General features: G+C 31.6%; 1 protein-coding gene across 3 annotated transcripts in view; it reads right to left on the bottom strand.

Moving 5' to 3' along the window:
• LOC129953177 (uncharacterized) overlaps positions 1-22,183 on the bottom strand; it is a 61,072-nt gene that overhangs the window by 12,288 nt on the left and 26,601 nt on the right. For 2 of the 3 annotated variants that reach the window (XM_056066044.1, XM_056066043.1), the window contains 4 exons: positions 20,209-20,455; positions 11,790-11,974; positions 2,226-2,388; positions 3-371 (listed from right to left, as the gene is read on the bottom strand). In XM_056066044.1, coding sequence (XP_055922019.1) covers positions 3-371; positions 2,226-2,388; positions 11,790-11,974; positions 20,209-20,455 — 964 coding nt within the window. The remainder of the gene's footprint in view (positions 1-2; positions 372-2,225; positions 2,389-11,789; positions 11,975-20,208; positions 20,456-22,183) is intronic. The other variant, XM_056066045.1, reaches the window with a different exon arrangement.

Here is a 22,183-nt window from a genome sequence, read left to right as displayed (position 1 = left end):
ACCATTTTCGTGGGTGAAAACAGCTTGGCATACCGAACATGGCCACATTCGTAGACTAGTGGTAAGTTGCGAGGTTTCTGGATGGCATGCTAAGTGCTTCCGCAAAGATCCTTCGTTGACGTAATGCTTTCCACAAACCGGACACGGATGATTTGCCGTTCTACGTTTCGCTAGATAGGGGTCGGTGGATTGTAAACAAGGGCTACCAAGGTTCTCAGCAAATGGGTATGTTTTTTTAACAGAAAATGAGCATGTTTTCGCATTTGTTGTTGTTTGGTGTGATGGAAGTTGATTTTGTTGTTGTTGTAGAAGTGGTGGTGATGAATTTGATGGGTTGATTAGTTCATTTTTGAATTGAAAATCGGGAGAAAATGAAGTTGGAACAAGGTTAGTCAAATTGAAATATTGATGAAGAAGAGTATGAAAAGGAGAAAACACGCATATTTTCAATGATTTATGAGAAATTAAAATAAATAGAATTCGAATTGTGAATATAAATTGCTCGCCAACTAAATATCCACAATTTTTAATATTGAATGTTATTGTGGTTATGGGTGATTATACAAAAGGTTAATCAATGTCATCATACAAAGTCTTATTATATTTTATCGAGATTACAATTTATTTTAAAACAATGCAGTCACTAATTTTCAGTTCTTCATTTTGAATACAAGTTATTAAAAAAACACAATTAGTTCTTAAAACGTCAGTCATTTGGCATGTCACAACCCCGAAAACCAAGTGATTTTAAGTGATCATTATTAAATCCTAAGAGATTTTTAATAATTTGTATTAAATTTCATTATAATACTTTCAAAACTGTGTATAGAATGTATCAGTACTATGTTGCCTCATCAGTCAAATTGAAATTTTACAATGTACTCAAAAAAGTATCTGGCCCGATTGGGAACAATATATATTAATTACATTAGCTCTCATGTACACCCGAATTTAAGGACGTTTGATTTGATAGTTATCGTAGACAAAATATCCACAAAAGTTTGTATAATCACCCTTAATCTAATTTTTTATTAAAAACCTTTATTTAATTTAATGAAAAGAAAGTTTCGACTACATCGAATACGGTCCAGTTGTTATTTAATTTAGGGCTGGCGTCCAGACAAGGTCAATTTCGTCTTGGTCTCGTATTTTTGCTCATGAATTTTAGTTTGCAATCTCGTCTCTATTTGTGCCACCTAGTCTACATAAAGTAATCGTGCTTTTTGCATATTATTAAAAAAAAACACCCGTTATAAACTGTTTTGCTTTTGCAATTTATGTTATTTCAAATGAAATGAATATGAAATTGTTCCTAAAAACAGTGAAACAAAAGTTCTACTTGCACGGAAAATTGACAAATGGCTTTTAAAACAAAAATTTCAGGATTTTAATATTTCTTAACTTGATAGTCATACATTAAGGCAGCAAATCAACCAAACTATTAAATGAATCAATTCATAAATCGAAGTCCCCTTTCAGTACAAATTTTGTTTAGACCAAGACCATAGCATTTTATAATCAAGCTAAAGATCGCGTTCTTCTATACTTGCAGACATTTTAAACTATCAATTAATTTGGAAAATTTCAAGCACCAAAATGCTGATCACAAATTTTCCAGTGCCGATGTCCGTTATATTTCTTTTAATTGTATCCTGTTATATTTTTAAAATTTGAGAAAAAATTATTTTTTTAAACGATGTTTCCTTCTTACTATTTCTTAACAATTAAATAAAGTAAAAATCACGGAATGGTTACTTTGAATTAAAATGACATCTGCACTATTAATCTTATAAGAACAGTGAATGGAATGTCCAGTCTAAAGTTGGGAATTGTAATTAAAAGATTCGTTTATAACGTTGTTTGTTTCGTGTGTTTTCAGAAACAATAAGTTCTTAAAAAATGGAATTTTCTTCGATCAAAAAAGAAATAAAAATAGCAAATTCTTAGGTTTTATGACACATGATATTATAACATATCTAAAAGTCGGTTAGAAGCCTGTCAAAAGCCCGACTGACCTAACGCTTAGCTGTGCTCTACTCATTTAAATATTTCTTTCGCATTGAATGCAAAATTGATATTTTGGTTTCATGAGACGAGACCGATACTTTTTTAGTCTCGTATAGCCAGCCCTTATTTAATTAATTAATTATCTCGCACATGTATATAATGGAACAGTTAACACAAAATTTAACTTAGCAAAAAAATAGCTCAGAATTGATACTTACTAGCAATACCGGATGCGTTTGGATCCTTGTGCGCATGTTTCATATGCTCCATTAGTGCTTCTCCTCCTAAAAACAATTTATGGCAAATTGGACATGATGTTGCATTAGGTCCACCAATGAGTGCTGCATGCTGCTGCAAGACACCAAGATGCAGCTGTAGCTCCTGTATTCGCATTTTTGTTATTTTTCATTTGTTTTTATGATTCCATTGTTTTTATAGGCACCAGGTAGTAGGAATAAAAGAAATATGAATGTTATTGAATATAGAATGCATTAAAATTACATAAAAAACCAAAGAAAAATAATCAGGTGTAAAGTAAAATATATTTCTTCAGCTAAAAATTTGCAGTAAAAGGATGTTCAATGTCATATTTACACTTTAGATACTATTACATTTTAATTATTTTTAGTATTTATGATCGTATCAGATGTAAAAAAAAATGATTTTCATAAACTTATAAGCGTATTTATTTATATTTAATAAAATATAAAATAAAATAAGAAAACTAAATCAGAGTTTATAACCTTTATTTGCTTCTCGAACCATAAAAATTAACCATATTCTTTTAGTAATTTTAAGTCGAGCTACCAATAAGTTAAAATATAAAGAACGTATTTAATGTTGGAAACCATTTTTTATAAACTGAAATTAGTTTGAAGCCACTTTCTTAGATTTTTAAAAGGATATTCAAGTCGTAAATCAATTTTTACCAACTTTTAGTAATGTTTTGTTTTTATGTTTTTATTTTGTGTAAGAAAACTGTCAATTAGATTTTTCTAAAAATTTTACCAGATATAAAAAACGGTATTCTTTGTTGTATAAAATTATTTTGAATGTAATATATTTTTTTTTCTTGTAAGATATTCGAGGTTACAAATATTTAGTTTTCGCTATTTTTGATTAAAAAAAAGAGTTATTTAACTTTTTTTTTCAATAATATCAACATTAAATTATATCTATAGAATATACATTTAATTGAAGCCGCTAGCGTTATTGGTCCATGAGATATTTTGGGTCAAGCAAAATGACCACTTTTTTTTTAAACCCCTTTAGTAAATAACACCGATCAATAATTTTTGTTTGGAAGTCCTTCCTGATCGTGTTAGAAGACTGAAGCGGGTTTAAAATGTATATACCGAAGTCATTTTTGAAAAAAAACGAATTTGTTTAAAAAAAAACGGAAAAAAGAGAAAAGAATTAAAATTGCTATTGGAAAAGAAGGAAGAGGAAAGGAGAGGAAATTAGATTGAAATTGTATTCAAATTTGATTAAGTACTCAAGTACTTTTGAGTGCTTGTACCTATTTTTGCAATTTTTGTTCTATTTGTGATAATTTTGGTGGTGATTGTCTGTAACGGAATTGCATTCTTTTCTGAAATTGCGGAACTCGCGATCCGTTGAATATTATATGTAGATTGTCTTATAGTTTATATTTCGTAGTTCTTTCTTAAAAAGATAAGGTTTTAAGGTTTCTCAGGCAAATAAAATTATAAAATAAGAATTCGTTGTCTTATTAAAAGGTTGTCTTAAAAAAAGGTTTGCAATTTTGTTACTTTATTAAGAGAAAAAAGAGAACACACTTATTCCCACCGTAAGTACGCCCCTGTGACAATTAAACTTATATTTAATTTTTTCATCAACAAGGATTATATTTCTTTCAGAAAGAAACCAGGATATAAAATTGTGTTCAAAGATGACCCATATGGATAATTTACGATAATAAAATGCAGCTAATAATTGATTGCTTTCGCATTCGTCCCACATTAAAGCAAACTTTTTTCATGCTTTCTAAGTTGTTTCCTCAGCGTTTAGAAAATCTTTTTAGGCGGCAACGGATAACGTAAACAAATTCTTCGAGTGATTTTTGTCCCGTCTGCATACATTGAAAGTGGAGGAGAAGTAAATACAACAAAAAATAGTACGGACTGTATAGCGACGACTGAGATGGGTGGATAAGTTAGAGCAAATGGACATCAACACTTCAACCAGGAAAATGTGAACCCAATCCCGAGGGATGTCGCGGAGCAGTAGAGGAAGACTGCGATTCAGGTAGCGCACACAGGCGGGAGATGACATCGATTAACTTGGTGTGCGAAACTGGGCCGACGTTGACCTATGTGTTTGGAAGTATTTCAAATCCCCTTTCAAAATTTCATTACATAATCCTTATTTAAGGACACGTTTCAAAATATTGGTACAAACCTGGCTTGTGAGAGCCGGGTCACCGATTATGTAAGCCAAGCAGTCACCATTATATTTTGCACGAGAACATTTTAAGCTTTAATTTTATTTAAATTTTTATTCTATGACTTTTTGTTTTATTTTTGTATTGTTTTTATTTAATAAATACATTTGTAAAATCTTTGTAATTTTGAATTATTTACGATGAAATAAACGGGCTTAGAGCTTAGATTGATTAAATGTCTTTTGCAATTATCCAAAGAACATTTATTGAAAATGAAAAAAATAACTCTTAAATAAATAATAAGCAAAATCTTTCGTTAAAAAACACGATCTGTGAGAGCGGCGGCCGGCGTCACTAACGACATAAATCAAATTGACGTCAATGGTGGTTGAGAGGTTAAAATTCCTGTCTTTCTTAGGGAAAATGCTATACACATTGACTGACAAATAATATAAAAAATGTCAGCACACGTATTGACCAACTTCTGTAAAAAGCAATTTACAAGTGCCAATAGCTACCTTATTATCAATAAAATATTACAAGGTGCGCCACCTGTCAGGTGATAGAAAATTCGAAAATTGGGTGTTGGTTGTTGAACACAATTTTCGTTAGGTTGGTACATTGTCGTTAACTTTTATCTTTGTATGTAAAAACCATACATTACGCATTTGTCGATAGTCAAAAAGATCCTGCGGCACCGAGTAAAGAATATTATGTATTTTAATTCTCATAAGCAGCTAGAGGTGCAAAGGAGATAATAAATTTACTAGGCAAAATGAAAAAAAAAATCGTTCGTTCTATTTGATTTAATCTTTGTGTATTTATTCATATACAGAGATTCCACGCGAATTTCAATCAATATACTTTTATATGAAAAAGGGAAAAGAAAAACAAAAATAACTTACTATTGTATCTAAAAAGGGGATGAAAGAAACACTTGCCCGCTTATATCAGCTCTTAAAGACTTTTTACCGATTTTCGTTTTTATTTACATTCATAAGCTGCGTCTACTTGTGTTTGTGTATGATCTTTAAATATGTAAAATAGTTATCATACACAAAGCTATGATGAGATATGAAGGAGAAAAATATGTGAACCGGGAACATTAGAATAGACTCATACATTAGTTTAAAATTTTGGAGTTACTTAGTAAATTGTTAAATACTTAGCAAATTGCTAACTCGTAAATTGTTTAAATTTTGTGCCACTTATTTTTTTAAAATTTTATATTTATTTCTTCGACTTAATCTAATAATTGTAATAGTTTTCACAGCCTCCTTTATTTTGGATTATTACGAAAATACGGCCCTTGAAGGAATGGTTCAACTAATTAATAGGTCTACAGAAATAGTATCGCCAACAATTTTAAGCCTTCAATTAGCTCCTATTTACTTTTTAATGTTTCGCACCTTCATAAACCTTGCGTGTCAGACACTTCCATACATTTTTGATGATACTTCAATCAGGAGAGTATGGTGACCACTTTAAGTGCTGTACATTTTGGCTTAGTAGCCACGTTATAACTAGACCAGCTATATATGAATAGTTGCATTGTCATGCTGAAAAATACTCGGGAGCTGTCTAAACATATCCTGGAACTGAGGTAAGGATGTCTTCAAAATAGTTTTGTAGGTAGACTGCTGTTTTACAGTTTACATAAACTAAATTAACTGTCCCTCCCCGCTATGATGACTATCTAAGAACGACTTTTCTTTTTTTAAATCATGAAAGTAATGATAATGAATCCGTCCAAACCATCCAGGTTGAACTTCTTTTCATCTGAAAAGATCACTTTTCTGCAATCGTTTGATAAGATGCTACCATCAGTAATCGACGTCATGTCTTACCTTTCGAAATTGAGCCGTTATAGTTTACGCTCATTGTTTATTGCAGTTTTAGCCATTGATGACTTAAATAGTAGTCATTCGGCTCACTCCTAATTCAGTTTTATGTCTGATTTTATTCCGATGGTGTATGGAATCGGAGGTTTTTCTAATGATTTTACTTAAAAGAATGGTAGAAGTATGGTCTTTGTAATATTTTCCATATAAAATCTTTTATTTTTTAAATAGTTATTAACTACATGTGGGCTTCTGTTAATTTTCTAAGCTATATAGCGATTAGAAAACCCTTGCTCATGATAAATCTCCATGAAAGAAATTTTCGTTAAACTTAATGATTCTTGTTCGACCCATGTAAACGATATAAATAGTAAAAACAATAAGAAACAAAAATAAACTAACAGGTTTCTCTTTTGTGGCGTACCAAGTGCAGTGAGGCTATTCTAATGTCACAAATAAAAATTATTTTTTTGCGAAGATAGACGAAATTGGATTTACAAAACATTTTGTTTTGTCATGTGGGAAGGAATGAGTTAAGAAAGTTGTTAGCAATCTTACAACGAAGACCCCTTACGTTTTGGTATAAGAGGGCAAACCTGTTAAGTTTTTCGACTGCTTGATTTGTCTAAATGATTTGATTAAAGTGTCTAAAGGCCAAAATATCCGATTCGTGTGATTACTAATCAACAACAATCAAAATATAAACATTCACGAAGAAATGTAAATGTGTTTCAAGAATCTGCACCTTCGTTATCTACCCTCCAGAAACGGTCAAGTGAATTTTAAGGAGGTTGTTGATAATCCTCGCTCAGATTGCTCGAATACTGCTTCTGGGGAAGAAAATGAAATAAAGGTCGAGAAACTTATATTGGATTTTTGAACGAAGGTACCAATTTTAGAAGACAATGCAAACTTTCCTATTGATACCATACACCATATTCTTTATGATTGCCTTAACCTACTAAAAAGGAGTACGAGTTTGTTTTCGAAAATCCTTACAGGACCTCACAAACAAGTGCGAAAAGCTTACCTTTGAGAGTTTTTGGATCCCTGTGGGGAAAACCTCCAAGTCTTGATCGAATATTTCTATGGAAGAAACGTGGGTTCATTTGAAAGCAAATAGCCCATGCAGTGGTATAAGAAGGGTACAGACTCTCAAAGAAGTTTAAAGTCACACCTTCTGCTAGAAAGCTAATGGCTACAATTTTTTGAAACTCGATAGGTTTCGAATAGGTTGATCGAATCAAACTATAAACGCCGCATTCCTTTTCCTTTTGTTTGCATTATTTGTGCGAGGAAGTTAAAAGAAAGAGAAAAAGTACAATATGACCAGTTCACACGAGTGACCAGTTCACACGAGTTTTAAAGTCTGCTGTTCGCCATTATGGATTCGTAGACCCTTCCTATAGCCTGAACTTAGTCCCAAGTGATTATTATTTGTTCCATAACAAAAAAAAACCTTCGTGGCAAGCGATTTTCGAAGAAGAGAAGCTACTTTTTAGGGGGGATTCAAAAATTAATCATAAGATGTAATAAATGCATTAATAAAAGGGGAGAGTATAATGACAAATAAGTATCCCTTCATGTCCATACCCAGAATATTTTGAACTCCCCTCGTTTGTGTGCAATATGAAGGTGTAAATTGTGGCTAATCTATCTAATCAGTATCTAATTAAATATTGATCGTAACAAGCAGGAAATGTCATAACAAAATCAGTGTCCACTTTTTAAACATCTTTAATATATGTACATATGAATGCTCTTATGAAGCTGGTCCTTGATTGTATGAATTCTCTAGTTTGATTTGAATTGTTTTTGAATTATATTTTTTCCGCTCTGAAAAAGGCAACAATCAACAAGTTATTGTTTTTAAGTTATTGTGTTATTTGTGTCTACACAAAATTAATCACAGTGCTCTTATTTTGAAAAAGGTGTAAAAGGTAAAACAATGCTATTAAAAAATGTTTTTTTTTTATCGCTGTGAGTGATATTATGTTTTGTTCCCGTATTCATCCCCCTACAGCTACTTTTGTCTGTTGTTCATTTAGTATACGTTTTAATAACCTTTTAAAGAGGACGAATAGAACATACCGTTTTCATTTATCAGTTATCATTAGAGATCTAGGACAAAGGAATTTATACATTGCATGAGTCAATAGAAAGCAGAACAATACATAAGTGGACAACCACCACCCTTTATTAAAAAAAAGATATCACTTGGCGTTTCAAGATAAAATGCTAAGTTTTTGCCAGACAAAAAACTCTTTTGGGTATAGCGGTGGAGGAACTGATGAGTTGGGTTGTTGGGTATGAAATGGACCTTTGCGAAATACTTCAAGATGATGTAATGAAAGACGAAAAATTAAAAAACAAACGTAAAAAGAATAATCGCCATCGACTCATCTTATTTTTGTTTCCATTATGATTATAATTTTTCTTCGTCGCTCTTCTTCCTTTATAATTGATTTTTTGTAAAGAAGCTGATGGTGAAAACTGGGTTTAAAATACTTAAAGTATGTCTTAAAGAGGAGAGTTGATTGATCAAATCATGATATCATCATTCAATTTATGAAAATATCCTTTTTAATATTTTTTTTAAAGGAAAACAGTTTCAATCTTGTCCTTAACAACTTTAATTTCTTATTTAATTATTGATTTGATTTTCCTGTCAAACAAACACCTTAGAAATTTAAAGATATATATTATAAAAAAGCAAAGGAATAAGACTAGTTTTTGTTGCCGGAAATTAGAGTAGTGGCTTGTTTCTGCGATATGCCTCAATTAACAAAAAATTGTCCTGCAACCTCATCATAACAGAAACATATATTATTTCGACTTTTTCCTATTTTTTTTCAAATACATGATAAACAATGTGTAAAATAAGGTATAGTTCGAATTTTTCTTCTATACTAGAAAAAAAAATCGAAAATACTCCTATCATTGGGTACTATGGTTATATTTTAATTATTAATGATTAATTTTAATTATTATTACAACATACAAAATATGTTTGATGTATTGAATGTAGCAATAGAAAATATTTTATATTAGGTATTATTATTTTAAACAACTCCGGGTCACTGCCTTTCGTAATTTTCATTCGGTGTTCGCGTTTCTTGGATTCTTCTAATGAATCTAGTCTTTTCTTTATAATGTTTTGATTTTTGTTGATCAATTTAGAGCTTACAATTTCGAGTTTGTTTATTTTTGAATTCTGTAAAAAATATGAATTTTAAATAGAATTAATAAAAAAAACAATAAAATTAGCTCAACTCTTTATATTTCAGTAATATACATCAGATAATGAGTTGAATCTGTTTTTTTTTGTTTTATTATATGCGCGCCCTCAAGGGTATGTGAATACCCTTAGAATTTTAAAACACAGTGCGAGCAGGAAGGAAGGATAGGATTAGAAAGGAGATACCAAATGTCTGCCAAAACCAGAAGTACACGGGGCATGATGGGGTTAGTGCGTTGGACTGTCATGCAAGAGGTCTTGGGTTCGATCCCTACCTATGCCATCTAAAGTTTTTTCCATGAGTTCTGCCTCTTGCGAGTAATTCTTGTCATGAAAAGTGCTTTCTCAGAGAAGCCGTTCTGATTCGGCTTAAAATTGTACGTGCCCTCCATCCCTGACAACAACACTCGCACACAGGAATGGTTGAGAGTTGTAAGTCACTATGCCCTAGTTTTCAACGGACTGTTGCGCCACCCAACAGTAGTAAGAAGATTGGGCCAAAATAAGAAGAAGAAATGCTACGGGATGGGGTTTTATATTGCCCCTGTTAGACGGTAGGGGTTATTTTTTAGAAAAGTGACATACAAAATCAAATATTGGAAATTGTGATATAAAGTTTCTTAATGCCAGAAAATTTTGCCGTTACGTTTTAAGAAATGTTGCTTTGTCAGAAAAAAATTATTGTAAATCTCAAAGTTAAAAACTGAAAATTGATTTTAACAAACAAAATGTGTTCTCTAAAAAGTTACTTCTAATAATGTATTTTAGTTTTTGAGAACATTAGAAGGAATTACAACTACTATATGCTAGTTTAGTAAAGTAGTCTTTCCTCTGGAAAAAAAGAGCCGTTTCCGTAAACCTTATTGATCCAAATTTTCTTCTAGGCATTTGTGCGAGTCATTTTAGGGATGGAGTTTACCATATAGTTTTATGTCGACATCTGGACTTGTATTCCTATGCACCAACCATCACGCCCTGGGTACTTAATGGCTGAATCACAAACACGCTTCAGCTTCGGCTTCACCTGACGTTTACGAGTTCAGCTATCACAATAGAGCTTCGACCTGACGTTTCGTTTGACAATCGTAAGGAAATGAACGTAATGTAACGTAATATGACTCCAAATGGAAGCTTTAGTTCAATTATCTGAACATTTGCTTTGTCTGACAGCTCAACAGGTGTAAAAAAATGTCAACGAACAAAATATTTGCTCATTGGAGGTATGAAATAATAGAAATGTCATTCACGTGTTTGTGATTCAGCCATAAGACGTTAGTCTCATAAATAATCTAGATTTTCGACCTCGAAAACTGAATGCCATAAAATCGACAAACCCGGGAAAATCTATAGTTTTTTAGGTATTGTCAATTTCAACCCTGATGGGATTGTTTCTCCACCATAAGTATTTTCTATTTTCTTTCTTTTTGAGCCCAATCCCGTCCATTCTCTATATACCGACAATTTTTCGGAATACAAAATGTTTGAAGTCTCTTTCTAGTGAAATGACAAAGTTAATGGGCTTTTATTCATGCTTTCTTAATAAAGTCATTCAAATTAAACTTAATATTCTTTAAATTAAAATGAGCTTTTGTTATATCAAATTGAGCTACTATACCATCACACAATACCTTGAAATTTTAAAGGACCATTTAAGGTTTAGCAAGAAAACTCGATAACCTTAATCTAGAAACCAAAAATATAGAATAAATATATTCAATTTTAAGAAATTTTTTCATAAACTCACTAAAAATAATTAAAAATTTGGGTTCATTCAAGATTTTTCGGCGTTTACGATTTTTGCAATTTAAAAATTGTTTAGAGTTGTAAGTTACTAGGCCCTAAAGTTCTCTGCCCTTATTTATTTTAATTATTTTTAACTCCATTTGTATACTTCAGTATTATAAGATACATAATTTCATTTTAAATATAACCAGTGATGGTACTATTAGATAAGCATAATTAATAAGTATGTTATGTTAAGATGAAATAAAATGAAAAAATCCATCCATCCATCTTAAGTTGGAAACACCACAATCGAAGCTCTTAATTTGATAGTGTAGAAACGCGTGGCCTTTTAGTGCTCTAATCCTGGATAAAAAGGAAAGTCCCTTCTATTTAAAACTTGTGATGTTCCCACATACTATTTGAGTATGCTTATTTAATTTATCAAATAAATACTGAAATAGATCATCCTTTATGCATATTTATTTATGCTACAACCCGAAATTAACTATAAACTTAAAACATAGCGACATAAAATAATTTTTTCAAAAGCCTGCATATAAAAGATGGAACTGACCTTAGAAGTATGAGTTCGTAAGCTTGATTCCGTTGCAAAGCCTTTGCCACAAATGTTGCAGTGAAAAGGACGATTTTTTGCACGCTCCACTTGAGCGTCGTGGTTTCGCAAGTGTTGCTGGAGATTCGATAACTGGATGAATGCCCGGCCGCAATCAGGTAAATGGCACTTGTATGGTCGTTCCCCTGAAAGATTTGCAAACAAAAAATATTTAAGAAAATTGTGTTAGTTCATATTTTATTTAAATTTTAAATTTATATTTCAAGTATTTCATATCAATGCTTTCCTTTTATTTAAAATGCAACGCTGAACATATATCTAAATAAGTATAGAACACCTTATACATATATTTAAAAATATTGAGAAAGTCAGTGGTTGAACAATTTTCCTACAAAACTTTTCTTTTATAAATCAATAATAAGCTTTGAGTTAAATAATCCTCTATTTATAAATTATCATCCTTGTGTATCCCATACTCATTTAAAAAATTGAAAATCACTAAAAAAATGTATTTCAATGTTTACCTTAAATATGTTACCTATAACTTTTAAGGCTTTTGCAGTTTTCCTATGACCACGCTCAGAATAATTTAAAGCGGAACGTTCGGGGTGGGTACGATATTGAACTCACTATAATTTCTATTATTTCGCTACAAGACTTATCCGGAAATATAAAATAGTTTTTTAAGACAAATTGTGTTTTGTTTGTTCACACTTTTAAACCAAACAAAATCTTATAAAAAGGGATATTGTTCAAAATATTATGATGAAATAATATGTACCTATGCAGGCCTTGGGTTTTATAAATCTGGATTCAATAAATAATTATACCTATTTTATTTTCAAAAAACCAGTTTTACTTCCTGGCAAAAATAATAGAAATTTAAAATGCCTAAAGCAGTCATTCAACATTCCATAAAATATTCAATCAGGTGTGAATGCCAACTGCGAACAATTATTTTTTGTATAACTGCGAATAGACTGAAGCTAATGAGCTTGAAAATATATAAAACTATAGAAATTGCTGACATCTACTCAACGAGAAATAGTTTAAAATTGTAAATTTCAGTTTAAAAATCATAAAATTTCACATTATAATATTTTTTTTTAAAGGCTAATTGCCTCTTAATCTCGTCATATAAGTATAGATGGAATATTTCAACCCCTTGCTTTTTCAAAAGTCTAAACAAAATTAAACGAATATAATAATTCAAAAACTTGTCACTGCATCCATGATTATTCCATTAGCCGTTACTGTCTGCTAATCTTAAGCCCAGATGAAAAAGATAAAGTGCACAAAATATTCATTAAATTACCTTCTGTCTTTCTTGATGATACAAAAAGATTTAATGATTGCTATACTCTATAGGTATGTATCTACCTATAGTCTATACCCTAAAAGCAAGCTAAAGGATAAAATTTACAATTTTTCCTATATAATAATATTTGCCCTGCCAACGAAACGAGCGGCAACGATTCATTCTTTTTGCTGTTGTCTTTTGAGCCATCCTCACTTATGATTTATTAATATCCACGTTTCTCTAAAGAAAATCATGCTATATTTACAGTAAAAGTATAAAAAATGCTTAAGTTTTGGGGTAGCAATAGATTTTTGTAATGAAAAGAATCCTTTATGTTTTCTAATTGCAACAAGAATACAGCACGCCAGATCCTTCTTAAAATTCTGAAATACAGTTTCAGACAAAGAGTTATTATTACCATGAGCCATTGATTTTTGTTTAGAAGACAAAAATATAGGTCATCGCGAGGACAATACCCTCAAAAAAGCACACCCTTTCTGAATGCATAAATAGGTCAGAAATATGTTTTGTCAGTAAATAAACCGACCTACCTACCTATCTATCACTCACCTTAAAAAATGAAATGAAAAAGGGTCAACTAAAAAATTGTTTTTAAAATGAACACCTGGTTAAACAGTTATTCTCACATAGCATGTGCATCATAACGCGGAAGTTTACAGTTATTTATTTGCAAGGAGAGCGGACAAAACTTACCAAACATTTCTTTTTTTCCATTTATGTACCTTTAAACATCCCTTTACGATTGAGATCTTGTTTCAACCCTTTTTATTTTTTTTTGATTGTGGACAGATAGGTAAAATGTGAAACGTGAAATGAGAAGATACTGACCATTTTTCTGGTATGGTAAAAGGTACGATATGGTGTATGTTGCAGTCCCAACAGATAAGAGATAAGCTTAAGCGAATTGTTTTAACACTGCAAGCGTATTCTAGAAATGCAAGTGATTGTGATGCATGTGTAAATTTTAACTCAAATGCGAGTAAGCACCTGGTGCTGTTAAATTTTAATAAAATAAAATAAAAGATAACTTTGCTTATAAATCCCATCCCTTTTGTCCATAAATGTTTACTATACACACTTAATTGGAATTCAAGATACATTTATACATAACTGTCAACCCTTTTTTCTTTCCGAACTTCTCCTGCTCCAAGAAGTAAGAATTTTCTCAATTAATTTCATGATGCGTGGTGAAACGATAAAAAAGGATCATGTCACATCATACTGACGAGTGTAACTGACCGTGTAAATGGCTGTTATGTGTAATTAATCGTTTTTTTACTTTTAAATTGTGTTTGCAAATACGTATGTAGGTATGAATTTAGGGGTTGAATGTTGGTTTATTATAGGGAGAGCTCCCCAAACTTAATAAATATGGAATGTTGCTTTATTTTATTGCATTCAGTATTTATTTTTTAACTTATAAAGGAAGGCTTAAAACCAATTCCATTCGAATGCTTTTTTTCAACATAACCATGTTTTCTTATAGTCTAGTCAAAATAGATAGGAAATCCATTTTACTTCTGAATAATTCAGAAAACGATGAAAAAATTCGAACAGACACTAAGGAAATCATTATTAACAAATGACAAAAAGTCCATAATAATCCCATGTTAGCATAACAATTTTTTGAGGTTTTTGTCAGGAATTCCCGTTTTAAGGCTGTAACTTAACGGTAATCGGTACAAAAAAGTTTTTCAGATTGATTTTCTAGATCATGAGATGTTCTATAAATGGATTAACTAATTTGTTCTCAACAAGCAAGCGTTAAGACGTTGCAGAGTTTAAAAATTATCAAATATCGAAAATATATTTGTATTTAAAAGCACTGACTAAAGATTTATAAGTGTACATTTCTTTCGAAGATTGTTTGAAAAGTTATACAGGGTCCCATAAACAATCGTCAAACTGATTATAGTAAAATGCCTGGCAATAACATAACAAAATTTGGTAACTGCACCACATACTAACAGATTTCAAGCACCTATACCGGTTTTTTTAATGAATTTATAATGCTATTAACATTGGCCTTATTCATAAACTCATTAAATAGTTTATTTGAAAGATTATATTTAATGAATTACATTAGTTTTAACTATCTTGAACGAAACCAAAGTCAATAATTATTTTTCTCAACAACTCCACAGTTAACTCAAACCTCTTTGATTTAACTGCATTAAATCATTAAATTGTATGTCACTCTTATTTTCGTGTGTTTAGTATTTGCTGAACTTTACATCAAGCTTTCTTAGGAAAAAAGAACCCCTTCACACCTTTAAAAAAAAATTATACCTGGCACAAATTGCACCTAGCCTATTTTGATTTAAAAATAAGTAAAGCACGATGACGAAGAAGAATAGTACCCACAAGACTTTTGACATCTTACTGCTCGTAGCCTGCTTTAAAGATTTAAAATTAATTTAAACGAATTAAGCACAGTCAAATTTTATCTTTCAAAATAGGATAATTATTTCTCATAAAAGTTATATTTCTCTAACAGATTGTTCAGTACTTGAAGATTTGACACATTTTTAATTTTATTTCAAAAATCTTTATAGATATGGAAAACAGTAATTAATAAAATCAGCTTACATTTTATTTGAGAGTATTTATGTATTTTGAAGAGACATTTAACGATTTAAAAAAAATCATTAAGAAACTAGAAAACTTGAAACATGTCGAAATGAGGGTTGCGACCAGAAGTAACATAATTCAATGTCTAGACGTTTTTTTAGGGACATACCTTTTTTAATCAGTGATTTCATTCATTTATAGTGAATAAGAATAAAATGAAGAAGCGTAATAAAAAAAATGATAATTTTTAGTTTTGTACCTATATGCTGAATTAGCAAAATGATACCTTGATTAAAAAAAAAAAATAATTTGATAAATATTATTATATTGTCTCATTTATGCTGTTGAAACTGTTAAATATGGATTACTATTGAAACAAACTATTTAAGGACAAAGAACTCCGGATGTTCACTTGGAATGTTAGGCCACTTAATAGACTACTTGGAGCCCAGTCAATTTTTGTGAATATGGATAAAGAGGTTGCAAAATTGGGCCTATCGGTTAATGAGGCCAAAACAAAGTAAAGCTGTCATCAAGAAACTAAGTTTCGGTCAAACTGTCACCATCGACATAAGTAACTTTGTTTTAGTTTTTCTAGTATACTTAATTAGCGCACACTTAAATCGTTTTGAATACCTTTCATATGCCAGCGTCATAGTATGACCCATAAATAAATAGAAAGAGGTTGGAAGGATGTCGGTGTAGACTCGTTTTGCATTTTTGAATATTGCAATGACAGGGAAAGACATAGTGTGGTTGGGCTTTCCACATTCGCGCAGTACGACTAAAAAACGAATATCTGTACTTCACAGTCCGATCGAAGTTGGACTCAAGGGTAACTTGATGGGTATTTCTAGAAGCGCGAGTATTACAATTGAACTGTTATAAGGGGAGGAATGCAACTGGCTATTTCACTAGAGCATATATAGGCCGGTAAAAAGGAGGTGGTGGGGCACAAAACATTCCAGCGATGTTCAAATGACGTTTTTATGACCAATAATTTTCAAAGCTCTTTGTTAATAGAATACTCTACAAGAAGCTTACGTAAGTTACTGGAGCACCAGTCAAGAGATATAGAAGGAATGCTCAAGCTTTAAACGTATATATGTATGTTTTATACCGAAAATAATATCATAAAATATAGGGACTATAAAAACGTTAACATGCCAGCACTTCAACAACATATTCGTTAAATTTTTTGGGATAATATTTATCGTCTGTCCTCGCCAGATGACGAAGTGGAATTTTTAAATGAAAACTTTAAAATGCTGTTTAACTGCCATGTGCCTTTGAAAACAAAAAAATATAAATGTGAATCGAAGCCCTGGCTTAGTGAAAGAATTAAACACATAATGGACCAACGAGATCAAATTTATAGAAGCTGGATAGTTTTCCGGGTGGAAGAACTTCAGAGAGCTTATAAGACCCTATGTAATAAAGTTGTCCTAGAAATTAGAAAAGCTAAAGAACAATTTTTCTCTACCCGACTAAACGTTAATGGTGATGGTGGAAAGCTTGGAATTGGTAAACAACGACAAAACACTCTAAATAATATTGATAAAATCGAACATAATCGTAAATTTGTATCTACTCCAAACTTGGTAATTTCAACTCAACTATCCACTGTTCAACATTACCTTTGATAGACCCTGCATTAAGCTTTTCAGGAGTGAGCAACCTAGATGTTGTGGAAAGTTTTCTGTCAATAAAATCCACTGCTGAAGGAATTGATGAATTAAATCCTGTATTTTTGAAATCAATTTTGTCAATGCTTTTACCCTATATTACCCATATTATCAACACAGTTATTAAAACAGGAATTTTTCCTCAGAAATGGAGATTGGTAAAATAATTCCTATTCCCAAAAACTCACTTTGTGAGGACTTTAGACCGATTTCCATTGTCCCATTTTTGTCTAAAGTTTGTGAACGCATTATGCAAAAACAACTGAACGGCTATATAACCCGCAACAATTATTTGGTACCAGTTCAGTCAGACTTTCGTGTTCAACACAGCTGCACAACTGCACTTCTTAAAGTCATTGAAGACATAAGGACCGAATTGGATAAGGATAACGTAACGTATTTAGTTCTTGTAGACTCCTCCAAAGCTTTTGACATGGTGAAGCATACCGTGCTGATGAATAAGCTGCGTTGGGAGCTTAACGTATCTTCGGATGCAATAAAATTACTTTTTTCTTATCTTAGCGACAGAAAACAAGCCGTTTATTTGAATAAAAGTCTGTCTGAGTACCTTCCTTTACTTAAAGGTGTTCCCCAAAGTTCTTTTTTATCACCCCTGCTATTCTCGCTGTATATAAACGAAATCGCTTCTCTTATTCCCGACACTTCAAAGCACTTTTATGCAGACGACATACAAATCTATAGAAGTTGTTCACTAGGCCTTATCGAAAACTGTGATTTTGATATCAATTAAGATCTCGAGCGGATCTCAAATTAGGCAACTGATAACGGTTTGGCTCTTAACCCAAACAAATGGAAATGCCTTGTAATATCCAAAAAAGAACTTGATTTGTCATATTTTCCGTCAATCATGCTAAATGGTACTATTTAAAAATTTGTAAACACTTCTAGGAACCTTGGTGTGGTTTTCAATAGGAAAAGCATATGGCACTTTAAGAACATTATGGACTGCTCAAAGCTTTAAGCCGATTAAAACACGAACTCTACTTGCTAAGTCTTTGGTTTTATCAATCTTAACCTACGGATGTGAAATCTATAATAATTGTGATTTCTATAGCAAAAACAAATTAAAAGTAGCCTTTAATTTGAATTTGAATTTGTATTTTGAAATAATTAAAAGTCAAATTTTAATAAGACATCTTTGATGACAGTAACACAAAACCATAATGAGCTCGCACATTATTAACTTTAAATTTAAAACAGTTTTTTTTTCTCATTAGGACTTAGTGGTAAAAAGTGTTTCGACTTTTTCTCCTAGGTAAAAGCAAGAACAATTTATGAATAGATTTCAGTTTTTTTTTTCAATAAGTCTGATAGCGCATAATTTGCACTTTCATTCCATTTTCCAGATTAAAAGTCCTTCTGTTACTAAGACACAACAGCAAAAACATTCAAATAATTAATGTTTAATTTTTAGTATGAAAATTTGTATATAACAAAAGTTATTAAAGGAAATGTGCACTTTGCTATGAAGCCTTGGCGAAGAGTTTACACTTTTGAATTTGGTATCAAATGGAAGGTTACTTGGCTTTTATAGCTTGTAATATGAATAACAATTTTCAATGTCGTTCATTAGATATATGAAATTAAAGTTGTGCGTAAAAACCGTTATTAAAGGAATAAAATCCAAATATCTAAAATTGTTTTACTACAATTGACTTGAAGTTCAAATATCTAAGCTTTAACATGCCTGACTTTGAAAATTTTTATTTGTGTACATTCATTGCCAGAAATGAGCAATACCCTTTAAGTATGTCAACATAAGTTATTCAAATATTAAGTACATTAAAATACAAATTTAAAAAAAATCTAACTACTTTTTACTTTATTAAATGTCATGAGAAATTTCATACAAGGTGAAATCTCGTTTAACCTTTTAACGAAATTACGCAAAAATATAAGGAGAGTATCCGCCAAAGTCTACGCGAGACGAGTCATCTTCCCTCACAAAACAGAAAATGAAGAAATGAAAAAGATTACAGGCCATCATAAATTCAACGTGGTTGGAACTCATTCCCTCAATCAGGCCACCTTCTGTTGCTGCAACAGCAAAATTAAAGTGGTATAGTTTCCCTTTTCCAAAGCTTAAGTTAAAGACCTGATAATTACCCCCAAAAATATGAATGTAGAAAGCGCACAACAGAGTACACGACACAAAAAAATAAAAGTATTTTCCATCATGATGGTATGCTTCGTGCCTTCTAGTTGCCTAATGGTTGATGGCCCTCTGTCTGCACGTGCATACTCCTAGCGTTCCTCTTTTTTTTTTCAATTTTTTATCGTCCACTTAATCATCTCTGATGATTTTTCGCACCAATTTTTTGTGTGGTTGCTGCAGCAAGTCTCTACACCGATAGTCGCTCTTTAGCCCATTCGGTTTATTTAAAAAAAAAATCTAAACATTGACATTTTTTTACTTTTCGGCGGCGGCGCCAGAATAAGTGAGTTAATGCGAGATTAAGGAAGGTTTTGGTTTTTTGCATCTTTTAACACCGTTAACTTGAAAAACATGAATATATTTTTGTGTGTTTTGTGTGTCACCTTACTGACAGAATTTTTTTTCGAACATTGGATTTGGTAAGTAAAGTGTTTCAAAAACAATGACCATCAGTGGAGTATAACGAACAAATGGATACCGATAACGACAAATAGATTGGATCTACGTTTTCACGCTGTTAACGTTTTTTTCTACTTCTTCTGTTTTTTATTATCCTGGTCAATTAAAGTTCGGTTGACCAGAGATTAGCTCAAAAACGATTTAAATGTAATAACATTAGGGAACTTATGCACATGTATACATTTATAATAATTGAGGAATACTTACCCGTATGTAATCGAGTGTGTTGTTGCACATGTGACAATTGTTTAAACCGTCGATCACAATATGAACACTTATAGGGCTTTTCTCCGGTATGCACTCTTATGTGTTGCACTAGTTGATGATTGCTTGAAAATGATTTTAGACACTGTTGGCATTGATGAGGTTTTGATTCAGCACCCATACCTGCGGCCCCCAATCCAACTCGTGGTATTTGTTGAATTTGTTGCATTGCGCTTTTGTGCATGAAGAGCTGCAAAAGGTTGCATTAGTAAAATTAATGTATTTATTTCTTTAGAACTTTTATCTTTACTTGTTGTGTCCTTAATAATATACATAAATATATACATACATATATAAATAGTCCTATTGAAAACTTTAATATATAAGAACTTAAAACTTGTGGTAAGGAAAAAAATGTATAGAAACATAATGAATTTGGTTTCAAATATAAGGCGCGAAAAAGTAATTTATTGACCCATTGGCAATTAACCAATGAAGGCCAAGTATCAACCTGTCTATATGTTGTAGTACAAACAGAAAAGACTACTTACTTTATTTTAAGAAACTTTTTTAGAATTTTCCAATTCTACCAGTCTGACATTTTATTCAAAGAACTCTGAAATTTTTCGTCTTCTCAGTAAGAGAGACATTTTTAACGAAGAACAAGGAATAAGTCAATTTTGTTTCCAAATGGATTTATGCCACTTTCAACATAAATACCTATAAAAAACTACGAAAGAGCAACGTCTGCAAACATTTTTCACCGAGATTCGTAGTCGGCTAACGCAACTTTGAGAACATTCAATTTTCAGTCGTAATTCACGCCCTATATCTAAATTGCTTAAAGGATTCGTCAATAAGTAAAATATTCCTTATCACTAATCAACGATCATCATCCACAAAATATAAGAGTTTGTGCGATTTGTATGCCAGCGCGGCGGTTTAGGGTTATATTTGACGATAGTCGTCACTTTACTGTTAATGCCCAGTGTTATCGCACCATGACTACCAATTATTTCTGGCTCAACTTGAAATTGGCTATATGACAAAGATTAATATATCTAGTTAAAGGGACTTCAAATCAATTTTGTTTTGCATATCGTAGCACCAGAAGATAAAGAAAGGGCTTTCAAAAAGTTGAGTGGACGGCTCTTTTTCTAAGCAATGCAAAAAAAGAAATTTGGTTGGTTCCAAATATCTCTCAAAACAATAACGCCATCAACTTAAACTAAATTGTATATTGTACATTGTAACAAATTAAAATTGTTTTTAACTTAAATTTAAAAAAAGTCAAATTCAAACTTTTTTCTCAAAAACTATTTTTTTCATTCTAATTCGAAAAGCTGTTGCCGTAATTACCAGCCCGCAGTAAATAAAAATCAAAAGAAAGCTGATCCAAGAGAAAAGGGTGAGTTAACCCTATTAATCAAGCCGTGTAACTTTAACAATATAGAAGTTTCAATTTAATGCAAAGAGGAGTGGGTTAATAAAGCGGCGGCTTTTGATTACACCGGCTCCGTTGGGGCACTCTTGTATAAGCAAGATTATTTTAATAAAACGAGTTCACTGTGGTCTAAATTGTAAACGGCAGGGTTTAATACAGACGATGAAGTAGCCGGTTGATTCATGCTGGTAGGTTTACCTATAAAGTGTAAACCAATGATATTTGTGTTGAACAAATCTTCAATAAAATTACATTTGACTATGTCAAATGTCTTTGTAAGCGAAATAAGTGACTGAAGCGAGGCAGTCCAGCCTCAACAACACACAAATGACAGTGACTTTTTTCAAGCGTTGTTGGAATCTATAAGTAGTTTTCGTCATTTTGTGTCGTGCAAAGATCATTTTTCGAGAAAAGTTGTAATATACTTCAATGAATAAAGTGCACGACTGGGTCGCAGAAACTTTTTATATAGAATAAAGTTAAGTTAAGAAAAAAAATTAGAGAAAATTAAATAAAAAATGTATCGGTTCGTTT

Source organism: Eupeodes corollae, chromosome X (assembly GCF_945859685.1).
Source record: "Eupeodes corollae chromosome X, idEupCoro1.1, whole genome shotgun sequence".
NCBI classification, from domain to species: Eukaryota; Metazoa; Arthropoda; class Insecta; order Diptera; family Syrphidae; genus Eupeodes; species Eupeodes corollae.
Note: the sequence above shows the minus strand (reverse complement) of the source record. Positions and strands in the feature narration are given on the sequence as shown.